The 21,261-nt window shown below is 47.2% G+C and overlaps 1 protein-coding gene across 3 annotated transcripts in view; it reads left to right on the top strand.

Moving 5' to 3' along the window:
• The first annotated feature begins 921 nt into the window (after nt 1-921).
• Nucleotides 922-21,261, top strand: part of EEFSEC (eukaryotic elongation factor, selenocysteine-tRNA specific) — a 148,384-nt gene continuing 128,044 nt past the window's right edge. For all 3 annotated transcript variants that reach the window (XM_073644930.1, XM_073644928.1, XM_073644929.1), the window contains exons 1-2: nt 922-1,264; nt 20,609-20,816. In XM_073644930.1, coding sequence (XP_073501031.1) covers nt 973-1,264; nt 20,609-20,816 — 500 coding nt within the window. In that variant the 5' untranslated portion in view covers nt 922-972. The remainder of the gene's footprint in view (nt 1,265-20,608; nt 20,817-21,261) is intronic.

The raw sequence follows: 21,261 nt of genomic DNA, 5'->3' as shown, positions 1-21,261 counted from the left end.
CCCTGCTCTAAAACGTTATTCCTACAAGTCCCAATATACTCTTAAATGGCCACAGGGCAGGAAATATCGTAGAATGGTAGTGGGACACTAAACCCCTTTAATATGGGTTGGTGCCAGCACCTGGCGAAGCTGGGCAAGTCCTGGAGTGACTGCAGCTCCCATAGTCGGCAATGTGTGTACATCTATGGAGTCCGGTGTCTGGCCGAGCTTCATAGGAGAGAAGTAGGTTTACAATATGCTGCATTATTGGGGCGCAGTCAGACGGCCATATAAATCGGTACAAGATCTGAACGCAGTGCACGGACTGGCCGGCGGCTCTCCAGACCCGAGTGTAACCGTTCATGTATTTCCATGGGAGAGCCTCCGGCCAGTCCGTTTATATGGCCGTCTGACTGCGCCCTTACAGTGATTGCAGGGGGGGGGGGGACTGATAAAAATGTAACAATCAAACAAGCTAAATAAAACAATAACAGTTCACATCATCCTCTCTTCTCCTGAAATGTAAAATAAAATCGGAAAAATAAACAAATGAAAACATTTCGCATCACCGCGTGCGTAACTGACCGCAAACGGTGAACGGAAAAACGGGAAAAAAATCAAAATGTCAGAATCGGGGTTTTTTTTGGTCACTTTGGGATAAAAAGAGACGGGAAAGTCGTATGGAGTCCAAAATGGTGACGCTAACATCCACAGCTGGTAGAGCGGCCCATTGGGCATAAATGTGACTGTATTGCATGCAGTGGTGGGTTTTGGCTGCATTTCCTCATTATAACCAGTCATTATGACATATTCCGGATGGAGCTTATTATTAAGGCTTCTGTGTGATGAGGGGACTAGACATGAATCATCAGACATTAGCACAGGGTTCACTTTTTGTATGTGGGAACTAAGTTCCTCTGACTCTTATTTCCAAGCGGAAATGTTTCGCGGCGTACAACGCGGAAGTAGAGCGTTTCACGCTGGAACGCATGCATGGCTGCCCCCATGGCTGCACTGGGGGAGACGCTGAACTTTAATGTCGGGGTGCTGGGGCACATTGACAGCGGGAAGACGTCCCTGGCCAAGGCGCTCAGCACCACGGCCTCCACCGCCGCCTTTGACAAGAACCCCCAGAGCCGGGAGCGGGGCATCACCCTGGACCTGGGCTTCTCCTCCTTCTCCGTGCAGCCTCCGGAGCAGCTGAGCCGCAGCGGATACAGCAGGCTGCAGTTCACACTGGTAGACTGCCCGGGCCATGCCTCCCTCATCAGGACCATCATTGGGGGTGAGTGTCTGCAGGAGGAGGATGAGGGGAGTAGTCCTTGTATGGGGCAGTGCTGCAGCTTTCTAACATCTCTGCTGCAGACTGTGAATGCAAACCTCTGTTGTCACAGCTGCGGGTCCGTTACAGTTGTATCCAGTGAAGCAGATAAACAGGTCACCATCATCATCATCAGCAGCTGCTGTCTGTCCTGAGGGTTTGTGACAGTGTATCAGTGCATGCTGGCTAGACTGGATACAATTGTAGCAAAGCCTCAGCTGTGCCTAGTGATTTTCCATACTGTTGCATCGCTGGTGCCAGATCTGACTACATCCCCATGGCGGCGACTGTTGTGCACTGATTAAAGGCTCCAGTGTCCCCAAAAAATCAAGTTATTCCCAGTCCATTAGTTTTACTAATCGATGAGGGTCCGACTGCTGAGAAACCCCCCAGCTTTCGCAAGATCGGGGCTCTGGATCCCCAAGAATGGGAAGAATGCAGCAATAATGCGCATGCTTGGCCTCTGCTCCATTCATTGTGAATGGGACGCCGAGCATGAGCACCTCCGCTCCACTCCTGAGAGCCCTGATCATTCACGGACCCCCAGCGATCAGCACGGTATCCCCTATTCTGTAGCACTCAGGTATGATAGGAGGTGCAGGTAAAGTGGGGGATTATCCCCAAATATCATATAAGGGGTGTTCACTGTTCTCTCCTCTTACGCAGTACAGTGCCGCGCTGTCAGGTGTGACATTTCAGGACATAGAGCGACTGGACGTTTCAACTCGTCCCAGGTGTTTGTCTCACGGTCGCTGCACTGACACAATAAATGCTACTGTATATACAATATATACAGAGAGTGATACTGAAACATGAGGGGCATAAAGTATGTATAGAGAGCGCACGTACAAGTGACGCCAGCCTGTCTGATGGGTGACGTGTGTTATGTTGTAATGGAATGGTAGAAGCCATAATACGATGTAGAGGACCCAGATACTGAATGGCAGTGAGATAGTAGGACCTCAGACCTGGTGGTCAACACCTCGTCGTGTGCGCTGTCCCCCGCGGAATTGACTGTTCTTCAAAAAGGTCAATCGTTCTGTCCAACTCCAAAATGTAAAGTATTTCAACTGGGACAGGACTTGCAGCGTTGGTTTTACCCCAACATGAGATTAAAAATTAATTTTGGGCTATTAGAAAGGACCACACCCTGTGGATCCTCCCCGTCTGATGGTTCTACTGGTCATAGGCTGACATTATTCCTTCTTGGTCTTCATAACCCCAGTAGGTTCAGTCCACCCCTCGCACGTCATACTACCAAAACATGCATTGATCTTATTGACTGGGACATTAAAGGCTTTATACATCAACATAGCCTGGTCTTTTCCCTACTCATCAAAACATATTTATTATGGAACAACAGGCCATTGTTTCACTTATTGTTACACACCTGTCCCAGGTCCAGGCTCCCTCACCCCGGTCCACTAAACTCTTGTGTTCCACATCGGGCTTTTCTTATCACGTTGTGCTCCCTTGTGATCATCTACCTAGGCCTATATAAGGCCACCAAGAAACACACCTGTGTCTTGGTATCATGACTCTTAGTTTTGTCGGTGCACCACTACCCCGGTTTTCCAGGAACTTTGCCACCTGTTCCCTTTCTTCCGTGACATCTACCGCCTGTTTCCCTGCCTCCCGGGATCTCTGCTGCCTGTTTCTAGCCCCTTCCTAGGCTATTAATATCTGCACCCAGCTGTCTGCTTAGCCTTTGCTAGCTGTTAAAATAGGGGGACCCCACGTCCTTTTTTTTGGGGGGGTCCTCCATTTTAATAGCCAGTAAAGGCTAAGTATACTGCTGGGTGCTGATATTAGAAGCCTGGGAAGCTCCATGGGTATTACCCTCTTCCCAGGCTTCAAACATATGCCACAGCTGTCTTCTTAACCTCTGATAGACTATAAAATTATGGGGGACCCCACTGCAATTTTTTTTTTTAAAATAAAATCTTTATTTTAACAATAAATGACAAGTACCAACACTGTCACTGTACTAATGATATATGTGACTGACATCTTTCTATCTATCTATTCTATGTGTGTTGTTCTATTCTTTCTTTTCTAAATTGTCGGGCACCGCTGTGATTTTACAGTACACCGGCTGACGAATTGCCGTCTTTTAAAGAGTCGGGTGTGTGAAAATTGGACAGCACTCGCATGGTCCGAGTGTCGTGCGATGTCTCCCCCCCCCCCCCCCCCCCCCCATGCACTCGTCAGAGACACCTGGCAATACACAGCATGCTGCAATTTTTTTTCACAGCCCTATTTCAGCTGAGAAAAAAATCGCAGATGAGATGTCACTCATTGATTGGTCCGAGTTCAATCCGATTTTTTTTTTTTTTTATCGGATTGCACTCTTCTGTTTTTCTCGCAAATCAGTATGAGCCCTTAGAGACAGGGTTACACAGACTGTGACTAGCTGTCTCAACCACAACGCTATTCATAAAAAAGCCACTTTTCTTATCAATTTTAACCAGGTTACTCCGGTGTCTTACAGTCTACCAGAGATACAAAAACCTCTACAAAACCCACCTGGACATTCCATAGTCGCTTGCACGGATTCTATTTTTTTTCTTCACTATCCACTTTTTTGCAGAAAATATTCACTCCCTTGGTGAAGAAAACACGATCCTCCATACTTGATACAGGTCACTTCCTCCTGATAATTAGACAGCTATCTACAGTCCCCCCCCCCCCCCCGGACAGTATAATGGTAACTCTTGAAGTCAGTAGTCAGTATATGTCTCTCGAGATCTCGTTCTGCGCATGCTCCGACGGCCATTTTGCCGAAGCACAGCTCTATGCACGGGATAGGGGACATTTACTCCACTCACCGCCGGCTTCTGGAGGATGGGCCTGCAGCATCTCCCCACCACCGCTGGGGCTGCTGTGACCCCCGCTCCACCACCGCTGCCCCCCAGGTAAACAGGATTATAAGGTGCACCATTTTATTTTTACATTTTTTTTTTTCCTATTTTGCATCCCAAAATTTGGGGTGCGTCTTATAATCCGGTGTGTCTTATAATCCGCAAAATACGGTACCTTTATTGAATATACCAAGAGCGTACATGCCATTAGGGACCTACTTCATAACTATAATTCTCATTTATCCGGTGACTCTGCCCTACTCTGTATGGATCTCCATACCATCATACCGAATCACAATTTTTTTGTTGTTTGGAGACTTCTTCTATCTCCATACATATGGTACCGCCATGGGGTCAAACATTGCTCCTGTCTATGCCAACTACAACATGGATTATTTTGAAAATATTAAAGGGGTTGTCCGGTCAAAAGTGATATGTCTGCAGTCACTCTGTGTGACTGCAGACTTATGAACCACCCCCCCAGAGCATGCACTGGCCAGGGGGGGGGGGGGGGGGGGATTCGCCTGTATCAGACCCGGTAACGGAGGTCATGTATAAATTATACATGCCCCCGGCCAGTCGGCACCGCCTTGCTTCATACACTTGTATTGAGTGAGGCCACGTCCTGTCAAGTGATGCAGGCGGCCAGTGGGCGTGTCTGAGTAGAAGGACCAGCCTCTCTCAATACAAGAATATGAAGAGCAAGGTCACGCCCACTGGCCGGGGGTATGTATAACACATACATACCTTCTGGCCCTGAGTCTGAAACCGGCGAATCCCTGCAGCGCACAGTGCATGCATTGGGGGGATTCATAAGTCTGCAGTCACACAGAGTAACTGCTGACTTATCACTTTTGACTGGACAACACCTTTAACTCACTTCCTTCAGATAATTATACAGCTATCTACAGTTCCTCTGGACAGTATAGGGGTAACCCTTGATGTTAACAGTTTGTATACTTCCATTGAACATACCAAGGGGCTTACATGCCATTAGGGACCTACTTCATAACTCTCATTTATCTGGTGACTCTGCCCAACTCTGCATGGATCTCCTTACCATCATACTGCATTTTATTTATTTCTCATTCGGAGACGACTTCTATCTCCAGACATGTGGTACCGCCATGGGGTCAGATGTTGCTCATGTCAATGCCAACTCCTACATGAATCATTTTGAAAATCATTGCATAAATACAAATTATTTGTTTATACAACACTCTTATTTGTTGGCATAGATATATCGATGATTTTTTTTTCTGCATTCGGAACGATCTCTGATACTTTAAGGCTGTGTACCCACGTAGCATTTTTCAAGCGTATATGCTGCGGAATTTCCGCAGCGTAAACGCTTGAAAAACGCATGTATATCCGCACCCCATGGTCCCCAATGGGATTCCGCAAGTTCTATGCACATGCTGCGGATTTTTCCGCAGCGTTTATGCCGCGTTCAAAAATCCGCAGCATGTCATTTAATTTTGCGTTTCCGCAAGCGGAATTGCCTTTGTCCAATGCATAAAAAACGCAAGGCAATTCCGCATGTGGAAAACGCGTGATAAACGCGCGAAAAATGCGCGATAAATGCGTGCGGAATTCCGCATGCGTTTTTCCGGGAGAGGACTTGCATTTATGCAGCAGAAATTTTCTGCTGCATAAATGCAACGTGGGCACATAGCCTAATACATAGAATTTGTCTCTTTCCTCAACTCCATTAGACACCTGTACTTCAGTTCACACTCTTAACAATTTACAAAAAGAAATATCTCATTGAAAGCAATATATATCGATGCACTGACTGCAAGCCGAGGTCTTGACCTCATGTGACTATGATGCGGCTGCTACAGACCTTGCTGTCGTATTTACTATGATTAACATGCACCAATTGTATCTTTTCTTTAACCACCTTGATATAATATCAATATCATGGCCGCCGGCGGTCATTACTCCCTTCGGCATTTTTTTAATATATTTTTTTTTTCCCACGGAAAGAAAGCGAGGAGACAATGGGCCATTCTGTGAAGCCGCGAGTCTCTCCTGAGTGGGAGCGGGTCACGGTGACAAATCAATGAATCCTTCTTGAAGGCTCGTTCCCTCCTTTGTTTTTCATGAATTTAATCAGCTTCAGCCATCATGTTTCACTATTATTATTATTATTTTTTTTTTTTCTCGGTTTGTTCTTTCTGCCAACATCAGTATTAAATGGCCGCAGAAGGAGATGTGAAGAGTCGGCGGAAAGAATGCGTGTCCCCGTCCGCCGCCCATTGTTGGGGACGTTATCTCTTAATTTACACTAATTGTAGCTGGAACCTTCTGGATTTAAAGGAGTCTTGTGGGGGTTTTATGCAACAATGTGAACAATAAGATTAATACATGGAGTGTACTGGGTGCCCTTAAAGGGGTGTTCCAGCTTCTCATATGGGCGATGTCCATTGTTCTGCATATAGAAGGAATGATGAAGACAATCTGCAAAGGGGTCATTCTTGCTCCGCTCACTTCCGCATTGGAATTAAGGCCTCTCATCTGCAGATTTCTGCAGGAATGAATAGGAAAAGTACATGATTGCAACTTTTTACAAACTTTTTTTAAAACTTTTTCCCAAAGTTCATTAGTCTGATGTTTAGAAATCGGAGTTCCCCTTTACAGGTGGCATTTTTCCGCATATGCTGAATATATCGCGCTTTTTGCAATGCTCAGCTCTTTAGGGCAGTGCGCTGGGACAGTAACCATCCCGGACCCCCCCCCCCGGCTCAGGTCTCCGCTGATTTCTGCTCTCGGACACGTCTCCCCTGCCTGTAACAAATTAAGATTTAAAGGGAATAAAGGAGGAGGAGGAGGCCGGGATCAATGCCCTCGGTGATCTAATCTATCATATCTCCTGCCGTCTGTCTATTCACCGGCGCGGCTACTTTTTGGCCGCGGATCAGAGAAGTCCCCTGATTAGGGCGAATGTCTTAGGGTAACTTAATTTATAAGGGTTTTTGTTGTGCCTAATTCATGTTTGCCTGTAGGCCGGATGTCTGCCCCTCCGCTCCATCACATGGGTTATATACACTATAGATACACTGCACACTATTGTTCATCAGTTACAGCATTTTTTTTGAAAAAAAAAATCTCAATGCACTCTACTACTGAAAAGGAACTGGTTCTTAAAGGGGTTGTCCATTTAAAATATCTTTAGATGTGTCTAACACCAAGACATTGGTGGTCTATCAAAATCATGTCGATGGGGGTCCGACATGCGGCACTGCCACTGATCAATTTTATGTGGGGGTACTTGAAGCTCAGATCACATCCAGTTGGAGCTGAACCGCAGTACCGGAGAACGGCCACTATGCGGTGTATGGAGGTGTGATGATCTGATTGGTCGGAGTGCTGCTTGTCGATCTGATTTTGATCACTCAAGACCTGTAAAATCCCTTTAAGGTATAAATGAACACAACTTGTTAATATTCACGTCTTAAAATAATAAAAGTGACCCGATCTTAAGGACTGAGTCTAGATGGCTAAGCCAGCCCCCTTCTGCCTATAAAGCTTCCTTAACGTACAAGGGGGCCGACTTATCTTTCCGTTTGAAATATGCCAGTCACCCCGTGCTGTGTGTGAAGGGGGCTCATTTCTATAGCTAAGCCAGCCCCCTTCTAATACAGCCAACGCTTAGCTATTGAGAAGAGACAGCCAGCCCCCTTCTATTACAGCCATCGTTTAGCTATTGAGAAGAGCCAGCCAGCCCCCTTCTATTACAGCCAATGCTTAGCTATTGAGAAGAGCCAGCCAGCCCCCTTCTATTACAGTCAACGTTTAGCTATTGAGAAGAGCCAGCCAGCCCCCTTCTATTACATCCAACGTTTAGCTATAAAGAGCCAGCCAGCCCCCTTCTATTACAGCCAACGCTTAGCTATTGAGAAGAGCCAGCCCCCTTCTATTACATCCAACGTTTAGCTATAAAGAGCCAGCCAGCCCCCTTCTATTACAGCTAACGCTTAGCTGTTGAGAAGAGCCAGCCCCCTTCTATTACATCCAACGTTTAGCTATTGAGAAGAGCCAGCCAGCCCCCTTCACACACAGCAGGGGTTGACTTGCTTATTTAAGAGTAAAGCCAGCCCCCTCCTCTGGTGCATCAGCTGTAACAGAGAAGGGGGTCGGCTTGGCTATTAAAATAAAGCCAGCCAGGCCCCTTCCCACTAATGTGACAAAATAGGAAGCACCCTCCTTTTGCAAAGCACAAGCGACAAGTGGTACTATGGGGGTCTCTGTGGATGGCAGCCCCCCCCCCCCCAGTGGTCGCTCGCTGTTTGTTTCCGGTTAATGTTTCCTCCTGCAGAGTCTTCACATGTATCACACGCAGCGTTACAGAAAGTTACAGTGTAGCCAGGCGTTCAGTGCACATTGGCCGCAGATCGTCCCCCTCCACCATCACTTTGTCACTGCTCTGAGCCCCTCACTTAATCCCAAGAAAAAAGGGGTCACTTGTATTGTTTTTCCTGCATGTTGGGGCTTCTGGACTTTTGAATGGGCAGAGACCTTCAGCTAGTCCCATTTAAAGGGATTGTCCACTACATTATATTACTTTAAAAATCATGTACCTACCGGACCCCCGGCCTTTCCTCCATACTTGATGCTTGTATCGTTGCCAGTCTTCCTGGCTTTCCATTGATTGGCTGCAGTGGTCACCTTATGTCTCCCACCCTACCGGAAGGGGGCTTTTAGGGAGCGTCAGTGGTCTAGTGGGTGATAAGATGCAGTTTTATTTTTGATTTTGGGACCACTATGAGCTAGTAATATGGAGGGGGGACAACCCCTTTAAATGGGACAGCATGCGGCTGGGAATATCCCAGTGAAGGGGACTCAGCACTGCGATCTCTTCATTCTGGGGGTCCCTGCTGTCAGATCAAAAAGCGCTGAGGATTTAGCGCTGGGTAAACTCTGTGAATGACCACCTGCTGCCCACCTCCTTCAGCTGCAGTTCCCTGTATGGCCAGAGGGGCCACTATGCAGATAACAATGGAGAAGGGGCACAGTCTTGCACTTCTTTCATTTGCAAGACTATTGTGGGATCCCAGAGTCGGACCCTATTGATCATAAAGTTGTTGTGTGCCCCATTAATGTCCGATCCTCGTACTCTAATTAAATCCCATTTTACAGCTCCTAAAAGGTAAAGAAATCTGTAAAGTTCCAGAAATAATCGGAGGGTCTGGTGTTATTCCTGCCCCCCAGATGATGTCCGTGTGCGGAGCTCAGCAGACGTATGTTTCCACTTTCCATCTCTAAAGGCCGCGCTCCATTCACTGCCTGATAGCGGCAAGGTTCCTTCTTTTTTTTTTCTTTTTTCTTCCTTGAACTCTTGTAAATGCCCGAGGGAGACGAGATTAAGGGCAGCGGGTGTATCCAATGCATCTGTGCCGCGGTATTTGTCCAGGTGACGCAATGATGGAGTAAATCAGACGGAGCCCCCCGAGATCAAGGGATGAGTAACCTCATTAGTGGAGTTCAGGACCGGGCCAATATCGGAAGGGGGATTATATGAGACTTTTCCTAATTCCGTAATGTTGTGGGGTCAGGAAAAAGACAAAGCCGCGGAGATCCTGTACGAGAGCGGCCGAAATATTGAAAAAAATGCAAAACCGGCCACATGTCCGGAGACGAGGACGGGCGGCCCACCCCAGTCCGGAGTCAAAAGCGGTGATCTGATTAAGTAAAGGGGTATTCTCTCTTCATAAAGGGATGGCCCACGGCTAGGATTTACCATCACTTCTTAATATTGGAGTGGCCGACATCTAGGACCCCCTCCGCCAGTCCTGGCCTCATGGCCACCGACTGTGCAGAAAAATGCTCGAGACCCGATCACTCGAAAAGGTCTCCATGAACAGGGGAAGGTTGTACTGGGGGCGCAGCACTGTAACAGCGGATAGAAAAAGTCTACACACCCCTGTTACAATACCACGTTTTTGTCAAGAAAAATAATTTCAGAACTTTTTCCAACTTTAATGCCACCCGTAATCTGTACAAATCCATAACAAAAAAAATATAATCTTTTTTTTGGGTAGAAAAAGAAAAAAATAAAGACCTAATATAGTTGCATAAATCAGCACACCCTTAAAATAATACTTTGTTCCTGTGAATTTCTGGCAGCTTTCGGTCTTTTTGGGTCGGGGTCTATCCACGCTGCACAGCTAGAATTGGCCATCTTTGCCCGCTCTTTCTTGCAGTTGCTCCACATCTGTCACAATGCTGGGAGCATCTACTGTGTACAGCGCCCTCTCCAGGTCACCCACAGATTGTCCCTTGGTTTCAGGTCTGGACCATTCCAGAACTCTGATCTTCTTCTGGAGAAGCCGTTCATTTGGTGATTTGAATGTGACTTGGGATCATTGTCGTGCAGAAAAGTAAAATTCATCTTCAGCTTTTTTACCAGAGGCCTGAAGGTTTTGTTGCAAAATCGAATGATATTTGGAACTGCTCATAATTTCCTCCATCTTGACTAAAGTCCCAGTTCCAGTCCCAAACACAATGCTGCCTCCACCATGACTCACTGTGGGTATGGTGTTCTTTTGGTGATGTGCAGTGTCTTCTTTGCACCTTTTTGGATTGTGACCAAAGAATTCAACCTTGGTCTCATCAGACCAGAACACATTTTCCCACTTGCTTTTGGTAGACTTGAAGGAGATTTTGGCAAAACATAGTCAGGTCTGGATGTTTTTCTTTGTAAGAAAAGGCTTCTATCTTGCCACCTTACCCTCAAGCCAAACAAATAGTATAAAGAATTCTGGAGATTGTTGTCACAAGCAGAACTTCCAGAAATTCCTGCAACTCCTTTAATGTTGCTGTTGGCCTCAAACCAATTTTCTTCTTGTCTGTTCATAAGTTTTTGAGGGGCATCCAGTTCTTGGTAATATCATCATTTTACCACATTTTAGTCACTGATTGTTGACATCTTCATAGTGTCCATGGTTGATCTAATGCATTGGGAATTTGTTTTTGGTCCCTTCTCCTGATTGATAAATTTCCACAATGAGATCCCTTTGCTGTGTGATCAGCTGTTTACAGTAAAATGCAGCTAAGAAAATGTCAGGAAAATCCTCCTAGAACAGCGACACTTTCTCTGGGGGAAAATGACGGATGCGGAGCGCGGACTACTATGTAACATGAGGGGAAATGTGATTGGCTGATTCTGAACACAACCACATCCCCTATTATGAGAGGGTGCTCACACTTATGCAACCACATTATTTTAGTTTTGTTATTTTTATTTCCCCCCCTCAAAATGATTTCAGTTTTTTTTTCTCAATGAATTTGTACGGATTACGGGCGCCATTAACCCCTTCACGACCTTGGACGTATGTAGCTTTTTTGCTACACACAGCAGGGCAGAAGTTTTGTGTAACACAGGCGATCGGAGGATCGCAGCTTCTAGTCTCCCACGGAAACTATTGAAGCAAGTAAAAAGTAAACAAAGTTTTCAAAAATATAAAAAATATAAAAGTTTAAATCACCCCCCTTTAGACCCATTCAAAATAAAACAAACAAAAAAACGAAATATACACATATTTTAGTATCGCCACCTTCAGAATCTCCCGATCTATCAATACATAAAAAGAATTAATCGGATCGGTAAACAGCGTAACGAGAAAAAAAAATCAAAACTCTAGAATAAAGTTTTTTTGGTCGCCGCAACATTGCAATAAAATGCAATAACGGGTGATCAAAACGTCGTATCTATCCCAAAATGTTATCAATAAAAATGTCATATCATCGCGCTAAAAACAAGCCCTCACCCGGCCCCAGATCCCAAAAAATGGAGACGGTACGGGTCTCGGAAAATGGTGTTTTTTTTGTTTGTTTTTTTTGCAAAATTTAGATTTTTTTTTTCACCACTTACGGTAAATAAAAATGAACCTATACATGTTTGGTGTCTGCGAACTCGTAATGACCTGGAGAATCACAATGGCAGGTCAGCTTTTGCATTTAGTGAACGTGGTAATAAAACAAACAAAAAACAATTGTGGAATTGCACTTTTTGTTGCAATTTTATCACACTTTGAATTTTTCCCTTGTTTTCCATTACACAATATGGTAAAACCAATGGTATTGTTCAAAAGTACAACTCGTCCTGCAGAAAAAAAACAAGCCCTCATACGGCCATATTGACCAAAAAATAAAAAAAGTTATGCCTCTGGGAAGAAGGGCAACAAAAAAACTTAAATGGAAAAACCCAGAGTCGCGAAAGGTTAAAGGTGGGAGAAGATCTGAAATGATTCTTTTTACGTGACGAAATCCTGGCATTTTACCAGGGGCGTGTAGACTTTTTTTTTTTTTGTATCCACTTGTAGAAGCCAAATGGTGCAAAATTTGTAAAAAAAAAAAAAAAAAAAAAAAACCCTATTGGCAAAAAAAAACATTTTTAGCCTAAAATGCATGCATTTAACAAAGAAAATGCCCCCAAAGTGTCCATATTAAGGACCGATCATGGGGATGCCATTGTTGGCCGGTAACACCAGGGGGCGGTGTGCACACAGCAATTTAATCCCTACCTGGAATGTCGAGGGACCAGGAGGTCCGGGAGAATTATTTGTCCCCTTGTCCATGGTGCATTGTGCACGGACACCTCGCCCATCTGACATCGGTTGGCTTCCAGATCAGAAGCTTGGACTTGTACTTCTTGGGATCTGTCCAAACAGCTGCGAGGTGATGACGGCCCTGTCCAATCCGTCACCCCTTGACCAGGTCGTACATGATCCGTCGTGACCTTATGGGATGGAAGGGCCCTTACGTAGAGCTGGGAGATATCCAATATGGCCACCTTTTATAGCTCCAACTCTAGGGGCCCCTGTTATAGACCTTTCCCCAGGGCCCGCTGCATTTTAGTGCAATATCTTCTCTATAGATAGCAGATAATTATACTAATAAGGTGGGAAATAACGAGATGGCACACACGGCCCCGCGGCCGCTGAGCTGTCAGCAGCGCCTGGAGCGCTGCCCTGGTGCCTCGTAGCCAGGTCTGTGTCATCATAGGCAAAATTTTACCCTAAACCTGACTCCCCCCGGCCTCGCACGGGCCGCAGATGAAATATCAGAAGCTGCTGAAATGTCAGCGACAGTAATTGTTTCCTCCCTTCATGTACATCAGGCCGATCATCAAAGGCCCCTGTGGCTGCGAGGAATTCCCAGGCGGCAATGCCGGGGTCAGGGTGATTGACAGCCCGGAACCAGCATACTGGATTTCACCTTGGACCTCGTCTGTCTAACTGCTGGTGATCTGCTGGTTACAAAAGGTTTTTTTTTTCCCACCATTATCAGGTATTCTGGATTATCAAATATTCCGGACTATTGGTCAGACATGGAGAGGTATGACAAACTCATTTGAAGGGGTCGTAAAAGCATTTGGAATGAAGTTCAAAATAATTTTTCTTCTTCTGTTCTGTCCAATCTTCTATTTCTGTTTGTGGATTATCAGACTTTTTGGACCATTTATTTCTGGATTACTGGAGTTTCTTTATTTTACATGATAAAACTGTCCCCCCCCCCCCCCCCCCCGCTCCTCTTCCAATTTAGACCGGCATCTGTCAGCCCTTTTTAGTAATTGCCGCGCCACAACTTTCCTCTAGGACAGCGGCTACTACATCTATTCTTCCGGGGGGGGGCTCTTTAGAACCAAACTTTTTTTTTTTTTGCTGCCGTACGTCGCCCCAAATAAATCTAAACCATAATTTTAGCAAATAACGGGGATAAAAAAAAAATATTACCAATGAGGTAAATGGAGCAGGGAGCCATTTATGTGGCTGAATGCAAGTTTAAAAAAGTTAAGAAAAGTTTTTAAAACTTTTTCTTTTAAAGTATTTAACTATAAGTAAACATCTTCAGAATCTTCTGCAGATTACCAAAGAGGTGACTGCGGGCGGGGGGGTCATTTATGTGGGAGAATATAAGTTGGAAGAAGTTTTGAAAAGTTTTTTTTTTATCTTTATATAATGAGGGAGCAGCCATGTTTTTCTGATCCAGAACTTTCCCTTTACAACGTTGCAAATATTTATGAACCAGAATTTGTGTAATTTTTGCTAAGAAATTTGCATCATATTTATCATTTTGTTTTTGATTCTTGTGAAATGGAGGAAAGGAATAATGAGCTTGATCTAACGTGGCAAAATATTAGAGCATTTTTCGGCACAAAAGCCTAATAAGTGGCGGAAACTTAGACTAAAGTTGAATCAATCGGCCTGAACCGCGGTGATAAATCTGCCCCATGACGAGTCCGAATCGATCAGAATTAGTAAATCTGCCCCAGTTTCTTGGAAGAAAATACTAAACAAAACTCACTAAAAGTGACGGTAACTGGAACCCAAAACTTTTGCCCAACTTCTGTAAACTAAGATTTAATAATAATTTAAGAATTATTTAATAAAATAACACCGCTGTTCCCCCCTCGGTGACACTTTTTGGATCATTTTTCAGAACTTTCACCGAACAACAGAATTTAGACCCTGGGACAGGAGAGAACGGGGGGAGCAGGCATCCGATCCGCGATACAGACTCCCAAAGATTAAAGTCACGAGCGGAGACAGGCGACTGTTTTCTTAATAACTGAAAACACAAGCCGGGGGTCTGAATGTGCTCATTGTTAGGTGGGGAGGGGTCTGCAGCGAGACAGGACAGGCTGGCGACATGGCTGCCGCCCCATTTACACCAAACCGGGGGCTATATCACATTATACTGGAGAGGAAAGATTTCTGTGCCTGCTAGGTGGAGAACAATACAGCGGGGTCATCTAGTTGTCCACACGTCAGAGGGGTTTTTCCTTATCCTCCTTTTTGTTTTTATTTTTTATTTATTTCTTTTGTTTTTTTTTTGTTTATTTATTCTTATATAAAAAGTGTTATGTTGGATTCTTTTTTTTTTTTCCTATACTTTCTCCCAGAAATTATAAAAAAAAATAAAGTGACCACATGTAAATGAAGTTGGAGGGGATATCCTGAACTAGAAAAAATGTCTGTTTTCTTCCTGAAACAGCACCACACCTGTCCGTTGGTTGAGTCTGTTATTGCAGTTCGGCTCCATTGCTGAGCAGCTGTATAATACGTAACCTGGAGGCAATAATCCTTTTCCCAAGGTCGTTATTTATCCCCTATGCCTTATATATAATTTAATGATCGGTGGAGGTCTGACCAATCCCCTGTGAGTGGAGAGTCCCTGCCTATTGGACCATAATAATTATGCAGTCAGTGTGAAAAATCCCTTTTTAAAGGACATAATCCCATTTCTATTTATTGTGCAATTTAATGCGGGCTATTGCTGTCTGTTATCAGCCGTTTTGGACTGTGTCTCTAGTATTGATGAATGAAGAGCAGAACAAGCACTGCCTTCTGCGTCAGCCATAAATATGGTGTTTAACCTGCAGAATTTTGGCTTTTTTTTTCCCTTCCATAATTTTATATTTTTGCACTCCCTGACTGTTAATATCTTCCTTGATGATCTAAGACAATTAGATATAGTCCTCCTCCATGCGTCTGGCTCATCCCCCTCCTCCTCTTCTTTTTTCTATATTTACATTCATTGGGTTAATTAATTAGTCTCTGCAAATTTACAGAAATTTTCAGAGGGGGAAAGCATCTACAGGCTCCTGGAAGGTGGTGACGTTGCTACTTTTCCCTAATAAGATATATCACTGTTACAATCCAATCATTCCTTGCATAAATGTCTACATAGACGGTGCAAATCTATATGTATATATGTATACACTCTCCAGCCTGTCGAGGGTTAAACCATATGTAATAACCCCAGGTAGATGGAGAGCTGCTGTAAATAAACAGGACTCACACACAGAATTACCCAAGGATGTGTCTTTAATTCTTTCCCAAAAGCATAAAATCTAATTACATCGCTGGGGTAGAAAGGTCATGGCCCCTCGCCGCGTTCTCCTGCGCAGAGATCAGCGCGCTGCGGTTTGGCGTCCTGTCTGCCGAGGCTTAATTGCATCAATGTAGTAATGTATAAAATCAGCCGGACATTTTTGATTTAGCGAATTCTCCCGAATAATCAGTCGACCTCATCCAGAGCATTAACCCCCGACCTAAAAAGAAAAAAAAAAGAGAAAGTCCGGGACTTGCAGCTTTGATACAGTTATGAATCTACGACCGCTGTCCGGTCACTAAGTGTCCGCTCTGAAAGTTAGCAAAGTTTGCATGGGACTTCTTTTTTTTTTTTTTTTTTTTTTACAAATCTGCTTTGAAATCTCCGTGTTTTACCTGGTGATTTTCGTCGTGGATTTGCAAAAAGTTTTCATCCCATCAGTCGCTAAAAGAAAATCCGCAGAAAGAATCGACGGGATCTCCTCCTTGTCTATTATCAGTTGAGCTCCCTTCCCTATGAACGCCGTACAGAACGGGACGGGACACCATCATTGAAGCCCCCATTCACATTGCCAGCCACCGATGTGCTCTGGGGGGTCTTCCGGCTCCTTCGACAGGTGATATTGGGGACATTTTAATTCCCGATCCTCTTGTTTTCATGGGATCGGAGTCTGGTGGATACTTTCTCCCCTCTTCCCATGGACGCTCAGGTGACACCAATCTCGTGTATGGCCTACTTAAAGGGATTTTTTGGTTTAAGAAAAAGTCCCCAGACGCAATCTTTAAAAAAAAAACAAACAAACAAAAAAAACTATTTGTTCCCTTCTCATCCTCCCTGGGTCCAGTGCAGAGTCACCGTCACATCTCCTGTTGCCTGTTATTGTCAGCAGCACTGCAGCCGATCACTGTGCTCAGTGGCTCTCCCCATGTGGATGACACAAGCCGCTGTTCTCAGTGATTAGCTGCAGCGCTGCCAATGTGGTGTCAGCACTGCAAACAATAACAGGCAGAGATTTGGCGCCGGGCCTGGGGAGAGTGACTAAAGCACAGTTGTTGTTTTTTTGGATCTGGGGTTGTCTTTTCTCATCTTTCTCTCTCTCTGAGCGCAGTGTCCGCTCATCATGACACAATGCCGGTGTCCAATGAACCATCACTAAGTCCCATAAACCACATTGATTTCCCTCCGTGGAGGAGTCGCCTCAATAACACGAAGATCATTAGAAAAATGGAAGAAGAAAAAAAAAGTCCATGAAGGGAAATCCTCAGATAATGCAGGCTCATCTGCGGCAGGACGTGGCCGGCGGAGCACAGTCTGCTCCCAATTCCCTCCGATCAGGAGGATTATCTTATTTCCAGGCTGGTAGTCGCCGATAGTTGGGAGCAATAACCGCTCCTCGCTGGGTTCTGCTTTCAATCACTGGTGGTTTCTCTGTTTTGGAATTTGTTTTGCTTCTGAAATTAACGACAGCGTACGTCTAATAAACTGCGCCAACGCCGGTGACATGACACCGCACTGCAGCCGCCGGGGACAAGCAAGTAATCTGCCCTCCGGTATTGTGGTGAGAAGTGTTACTGCGGACTAAGGAGCCGCTCGGGGTTTGATGGCGTTTCATGGACTCCATGGGAACCTGATCAGCGCTCTAGTGGCGTTAAAGAACTGGGTCCCTGCCGCCAATTGCTTCTACCAATTCTTTCATTTTGAGATCTGCCAAAAATTGTGCCCTATTATGGTCCAAAACATCCTAAATCATGGATCCGGCTATCAATTTACAGCAATCAGTAGCTGAAATCTACCCCCTGGTGATCGGCAGCTGAAATCCCCTCCATCGACCATCGACGACTGAAATCCCACGGTGATCGAAATCCATCAGCAACTGAAATCCCCCTCCCCCGGCGATCGGCGACTGAAATCCCACGGTGATCGAAATCCATCAGCAAATCAAATCCCCCTCCCCCGGCGATCGGCGACTGAAATCCCACGGTGATCGAAATCCATCGGCAGCTGAAATCCCCTCCCCCGGCGATCGGCGACTGAGATCTACCCACCCCACCCCCCCAGCGATTTGCAACTGAAATCATGTATGGCGATCGGCGACTAAAATCCCTCTCCCCCGGCGATCGGCGACTGAAATCTCACGGTGATCGAAATCTATCAGCAACTGAAATCCCCCTCCCCTGGCCATCGGCGACTGAAATCCCCCTCCCCCGGCCATCGGCGACTGAAATCCCACGACGATCGAAATCCATCGGCGACTGAAATCCCACGACGATCGAAATCCATCGGCGACTGAAATCCCCCCTCCTTCCCTGACGATCGGCGACTGCAATCCCCCTCCTCCTTCCCTGACGATCGGCGACTGCAATCCCCCTCCTCCTTCCCTGACGATCGGCGACTGCAATACCCCCCCTTCTTTCCTCCGGTGATCAGCAACGGAGCAGTGAATCTTTCCTTTATTGCTGGGTTCAAAAGATTCCTGGCACCTAACGGTTTGGGAAAAAAACTAAAAAAATTACTTTTAAGTTTAGTTTCTTTTTAGCTTTTTTTTTTGCACTTTCTATTTTGTGCTCTGGTTTATATAAAACAAAGCCTTGCTCTCCGCATCATGTGTCCTTTTCTTATTTTTTTTTTTTCTTTTTTTTCTCCCTGAGAAGGTTTCATATCCTTGTAATCCTTGAAGTGCTGCTGTCAGCTCAGGGACTTTGTAAGCGGGTCAGGAGAATGGGCCGGGTATTGGCGGTTATCTCTGTGGTCAGCAGTAAATGGCTAACCTTAAGCCGATGCTGCCGGAGCCTTATCTCCTCATGACTCAGGTCTCCCATCTTTTATTCTGTAGGATCTATCTCTAGAAATTTGGCAGAAGATCATTGAATAGGAGAGACCAGAGGCCATTCACTAAATGCTGATTTTTTATTTTTTTTATTTTATCATTTTTTCTTTTTCTTCTTTCGTTTCATTGACCCTTTTCTAAGATGCAACACAAACGTTACATCTGGCACTGACCGTGGACACGAGAACCGCGCACTAAATGAGACTTAATGGAAGCGAGTGCCGGAATGAAACCCAACAATTCTATTTTATGGATAAGTTTTACATTGGGATTTAACCCTAAAATAATTGTTAAAATATTCTGAGCTTTTTTGTGACCCAGGTCTGCAGAGGAGGGAGTCTGCGGGGCGGCGAGCCCAGAGAAGGGAGTCTGTGGGGCGGGGGGCGCCCGTGAGAAGGGAGTCTGCGGGGCGGGGGGCGCCCAGAGAAGGGAGTCTGCAGGGCGGGGGGCGCCCGTGAGAAGGGAGTCTGTGGGGCGGGGGGGCGCCCGTGAGAAGGGAGTCTGCAGGGCGGGGGGCGCCCGTGAGAAGGGAGTCTGTGGGGCGGGGGGCGCCCGTGAGAAGGGAGTCTGCGGGGCGGGGGGCGCCCGTGAGAAGGGAGTCTGCGGGGCGGGGGGCGCCCAGAGAAGGGAGTCTGCAGGGCGGGGGGCGCCCGTGAGAAGGGAGTCTGTGGGGCGGGGGGCGCCCGTGAGAAGGGAGTCTGCGGGGCGGGGGGCGCCCAGAGAAGGGAGTCTGCAGGGCGGGGGGCGCCCGTGAGAAGGGAGTCTGTGGGGCGGGGGGGCGCCCGTGAGAAGGGGGTCTGCGGGGCGGGGGGGGCGCCCGTGAGAAGGGAGTCTGCGGGGCGGGGGGGCGCCCGTGAGAAGGGAGTCTGCGGGGCGGGGGGCGCCCGTGAGAAGGGAGTCTGCGGGGCGGGGGGGGCGCCCGTGAGAAGGGAGTCTGCGGGGCGGGGGGCGCCCGTGAGAAGGGAGTCTGCGGGGCGGGGGGCGAGCCCAGAGAAGGGAGTCTGTGGGGCGGGGGGCGCCCGTGAGAAGGGAGTCTGCGGGGCGGGGGGCGCCCAGAGAAGGGAGTCTGCGGGGCGGGGGGCGCCCGTGAGAAGGGAGTCTGTGGGGCGGGGGGGCGCCCGTGAGAAGGGGGTCTGCGGGGCGGGGGGGGCGCCCGTGAGAAGGGAGTCTGCGGGGCGGGGGGGCGCCCGTGAGAAGGGAGTCTGCGGGGCGGGGGGGGCGCCCGTGAGAAGGGAGTCTGCGGGGCGGGGGGCGCCCGTGAGAAGGGAGTCTGCGGGGCGGGGGGCGCCCGTGAGAAGGGAGTCTGCGGGGCGGGGGGCGCCCGTGAGAAGGGAGTCTGCGGGGCGGGGGGCGCCCGTGAGAAGGGAGTCTGCGGGGCAGGGGGCGCCCGTGAGAAGGGAGTCTGCGGGGCGGGGGGCGCCCGTGAGAAGGGAGTCTGCGGGGCGGGGGGCGCCCGTGAGAAGGGAGTCTGCGGGGCGGGGGGCGCCCGTGAGAAGGGAGTCTGCGGGGCGGGGGGCGCCCGTGAGAAGGGAGTCTGCGGGGCGGGGGGCGCCCATGAGAAGGGAGTACTTTAACCCTAAAATAAGAAAAAAAAAAAATATTCTAAGCATTTTTTGTGATCCAAGTGGCAAATAAAAAGTGCACAAGGATGGTGGCATGTGGCGATCTCCAACCCCCGACCGGTCCCCTAAACCCCATTTCCTATTGTCCTAGCTGTGATCTACATATATTGCACCGTATTTTCCGGTAAGATTACCTTTTTGCCATATCTCTGGACAGGTGCACAGATCATCGATTTAATGATGCTGGTCATCGATGTAATCAAAGGCATGCAGACCCAGTCTGCCGAGTGTCTGGTTATTGGACAGATCGCTTGCAACAAGATGGTGGTCGTCTTAAACAAAACTGATCTGCTGCCAGAAAGCAAGAGGCCGGCTGCCATTGAGAGGATGACGAAGAAGATGCAGAAGACGCTTGAGAACACGAAGTAAGTCCCTTCGTGTCATTATGTTGTAGGGCGTCCATTACATATTAGAGTGACTGCTTAGTTTTTTGCTGTATATGTGATGAAGTAGACCGCAGGGGTCGGGGGGATGGCTCAGCAGCTACTTCCGGGACTAAACAACGAGATGAAGAGGTCAGGGCAATAGCTGCTGACATAATCCGATAACCCTGCAAGCAATTTTTTTTATACACTTAATCTGCCGTGTGCGGGGACGGATTCACCGAGAGAAAGGAGTGTGCGGGGACGGATTCACCGAGAGAAGGGCGTGTGCGGGGACGGATTCACCGAGAGAAAGGAGTGTGCGGGGACGGATTCACCGAGAGAAGGGAGTGTGCGGGGACGGATTCACCGAGAGAAGGGCGTGTGCGGGGACGGATTCACCGAGAGAAGGGCGTGTGCGGGGACGGATTCACCGAGAGAAGGGCGT

This window comes from Phyllobates terribilis, unplaced genomic scaffold, assembly GCF_046119375.1.
Source record: "Phyllobates terribilis strain yellow unplaced genomic scaffold, ASM4611937v1 Scaffold_8__6_contigs__length_399053987, whole genome shotgun sequence".
In the NCBI taxonomy this organism is placed as follows: Eukaryota; Metazoa; Chordata; class Amphibia; order Anura; family Dendrobatidae; genus Phyllobates; species Phyllobates terribilis.
The sequence above is the reverse complement of the archived record's forward strand: the minus strand, read 5'-3'. Positions and strand labels throughout refer to the sequence as shown.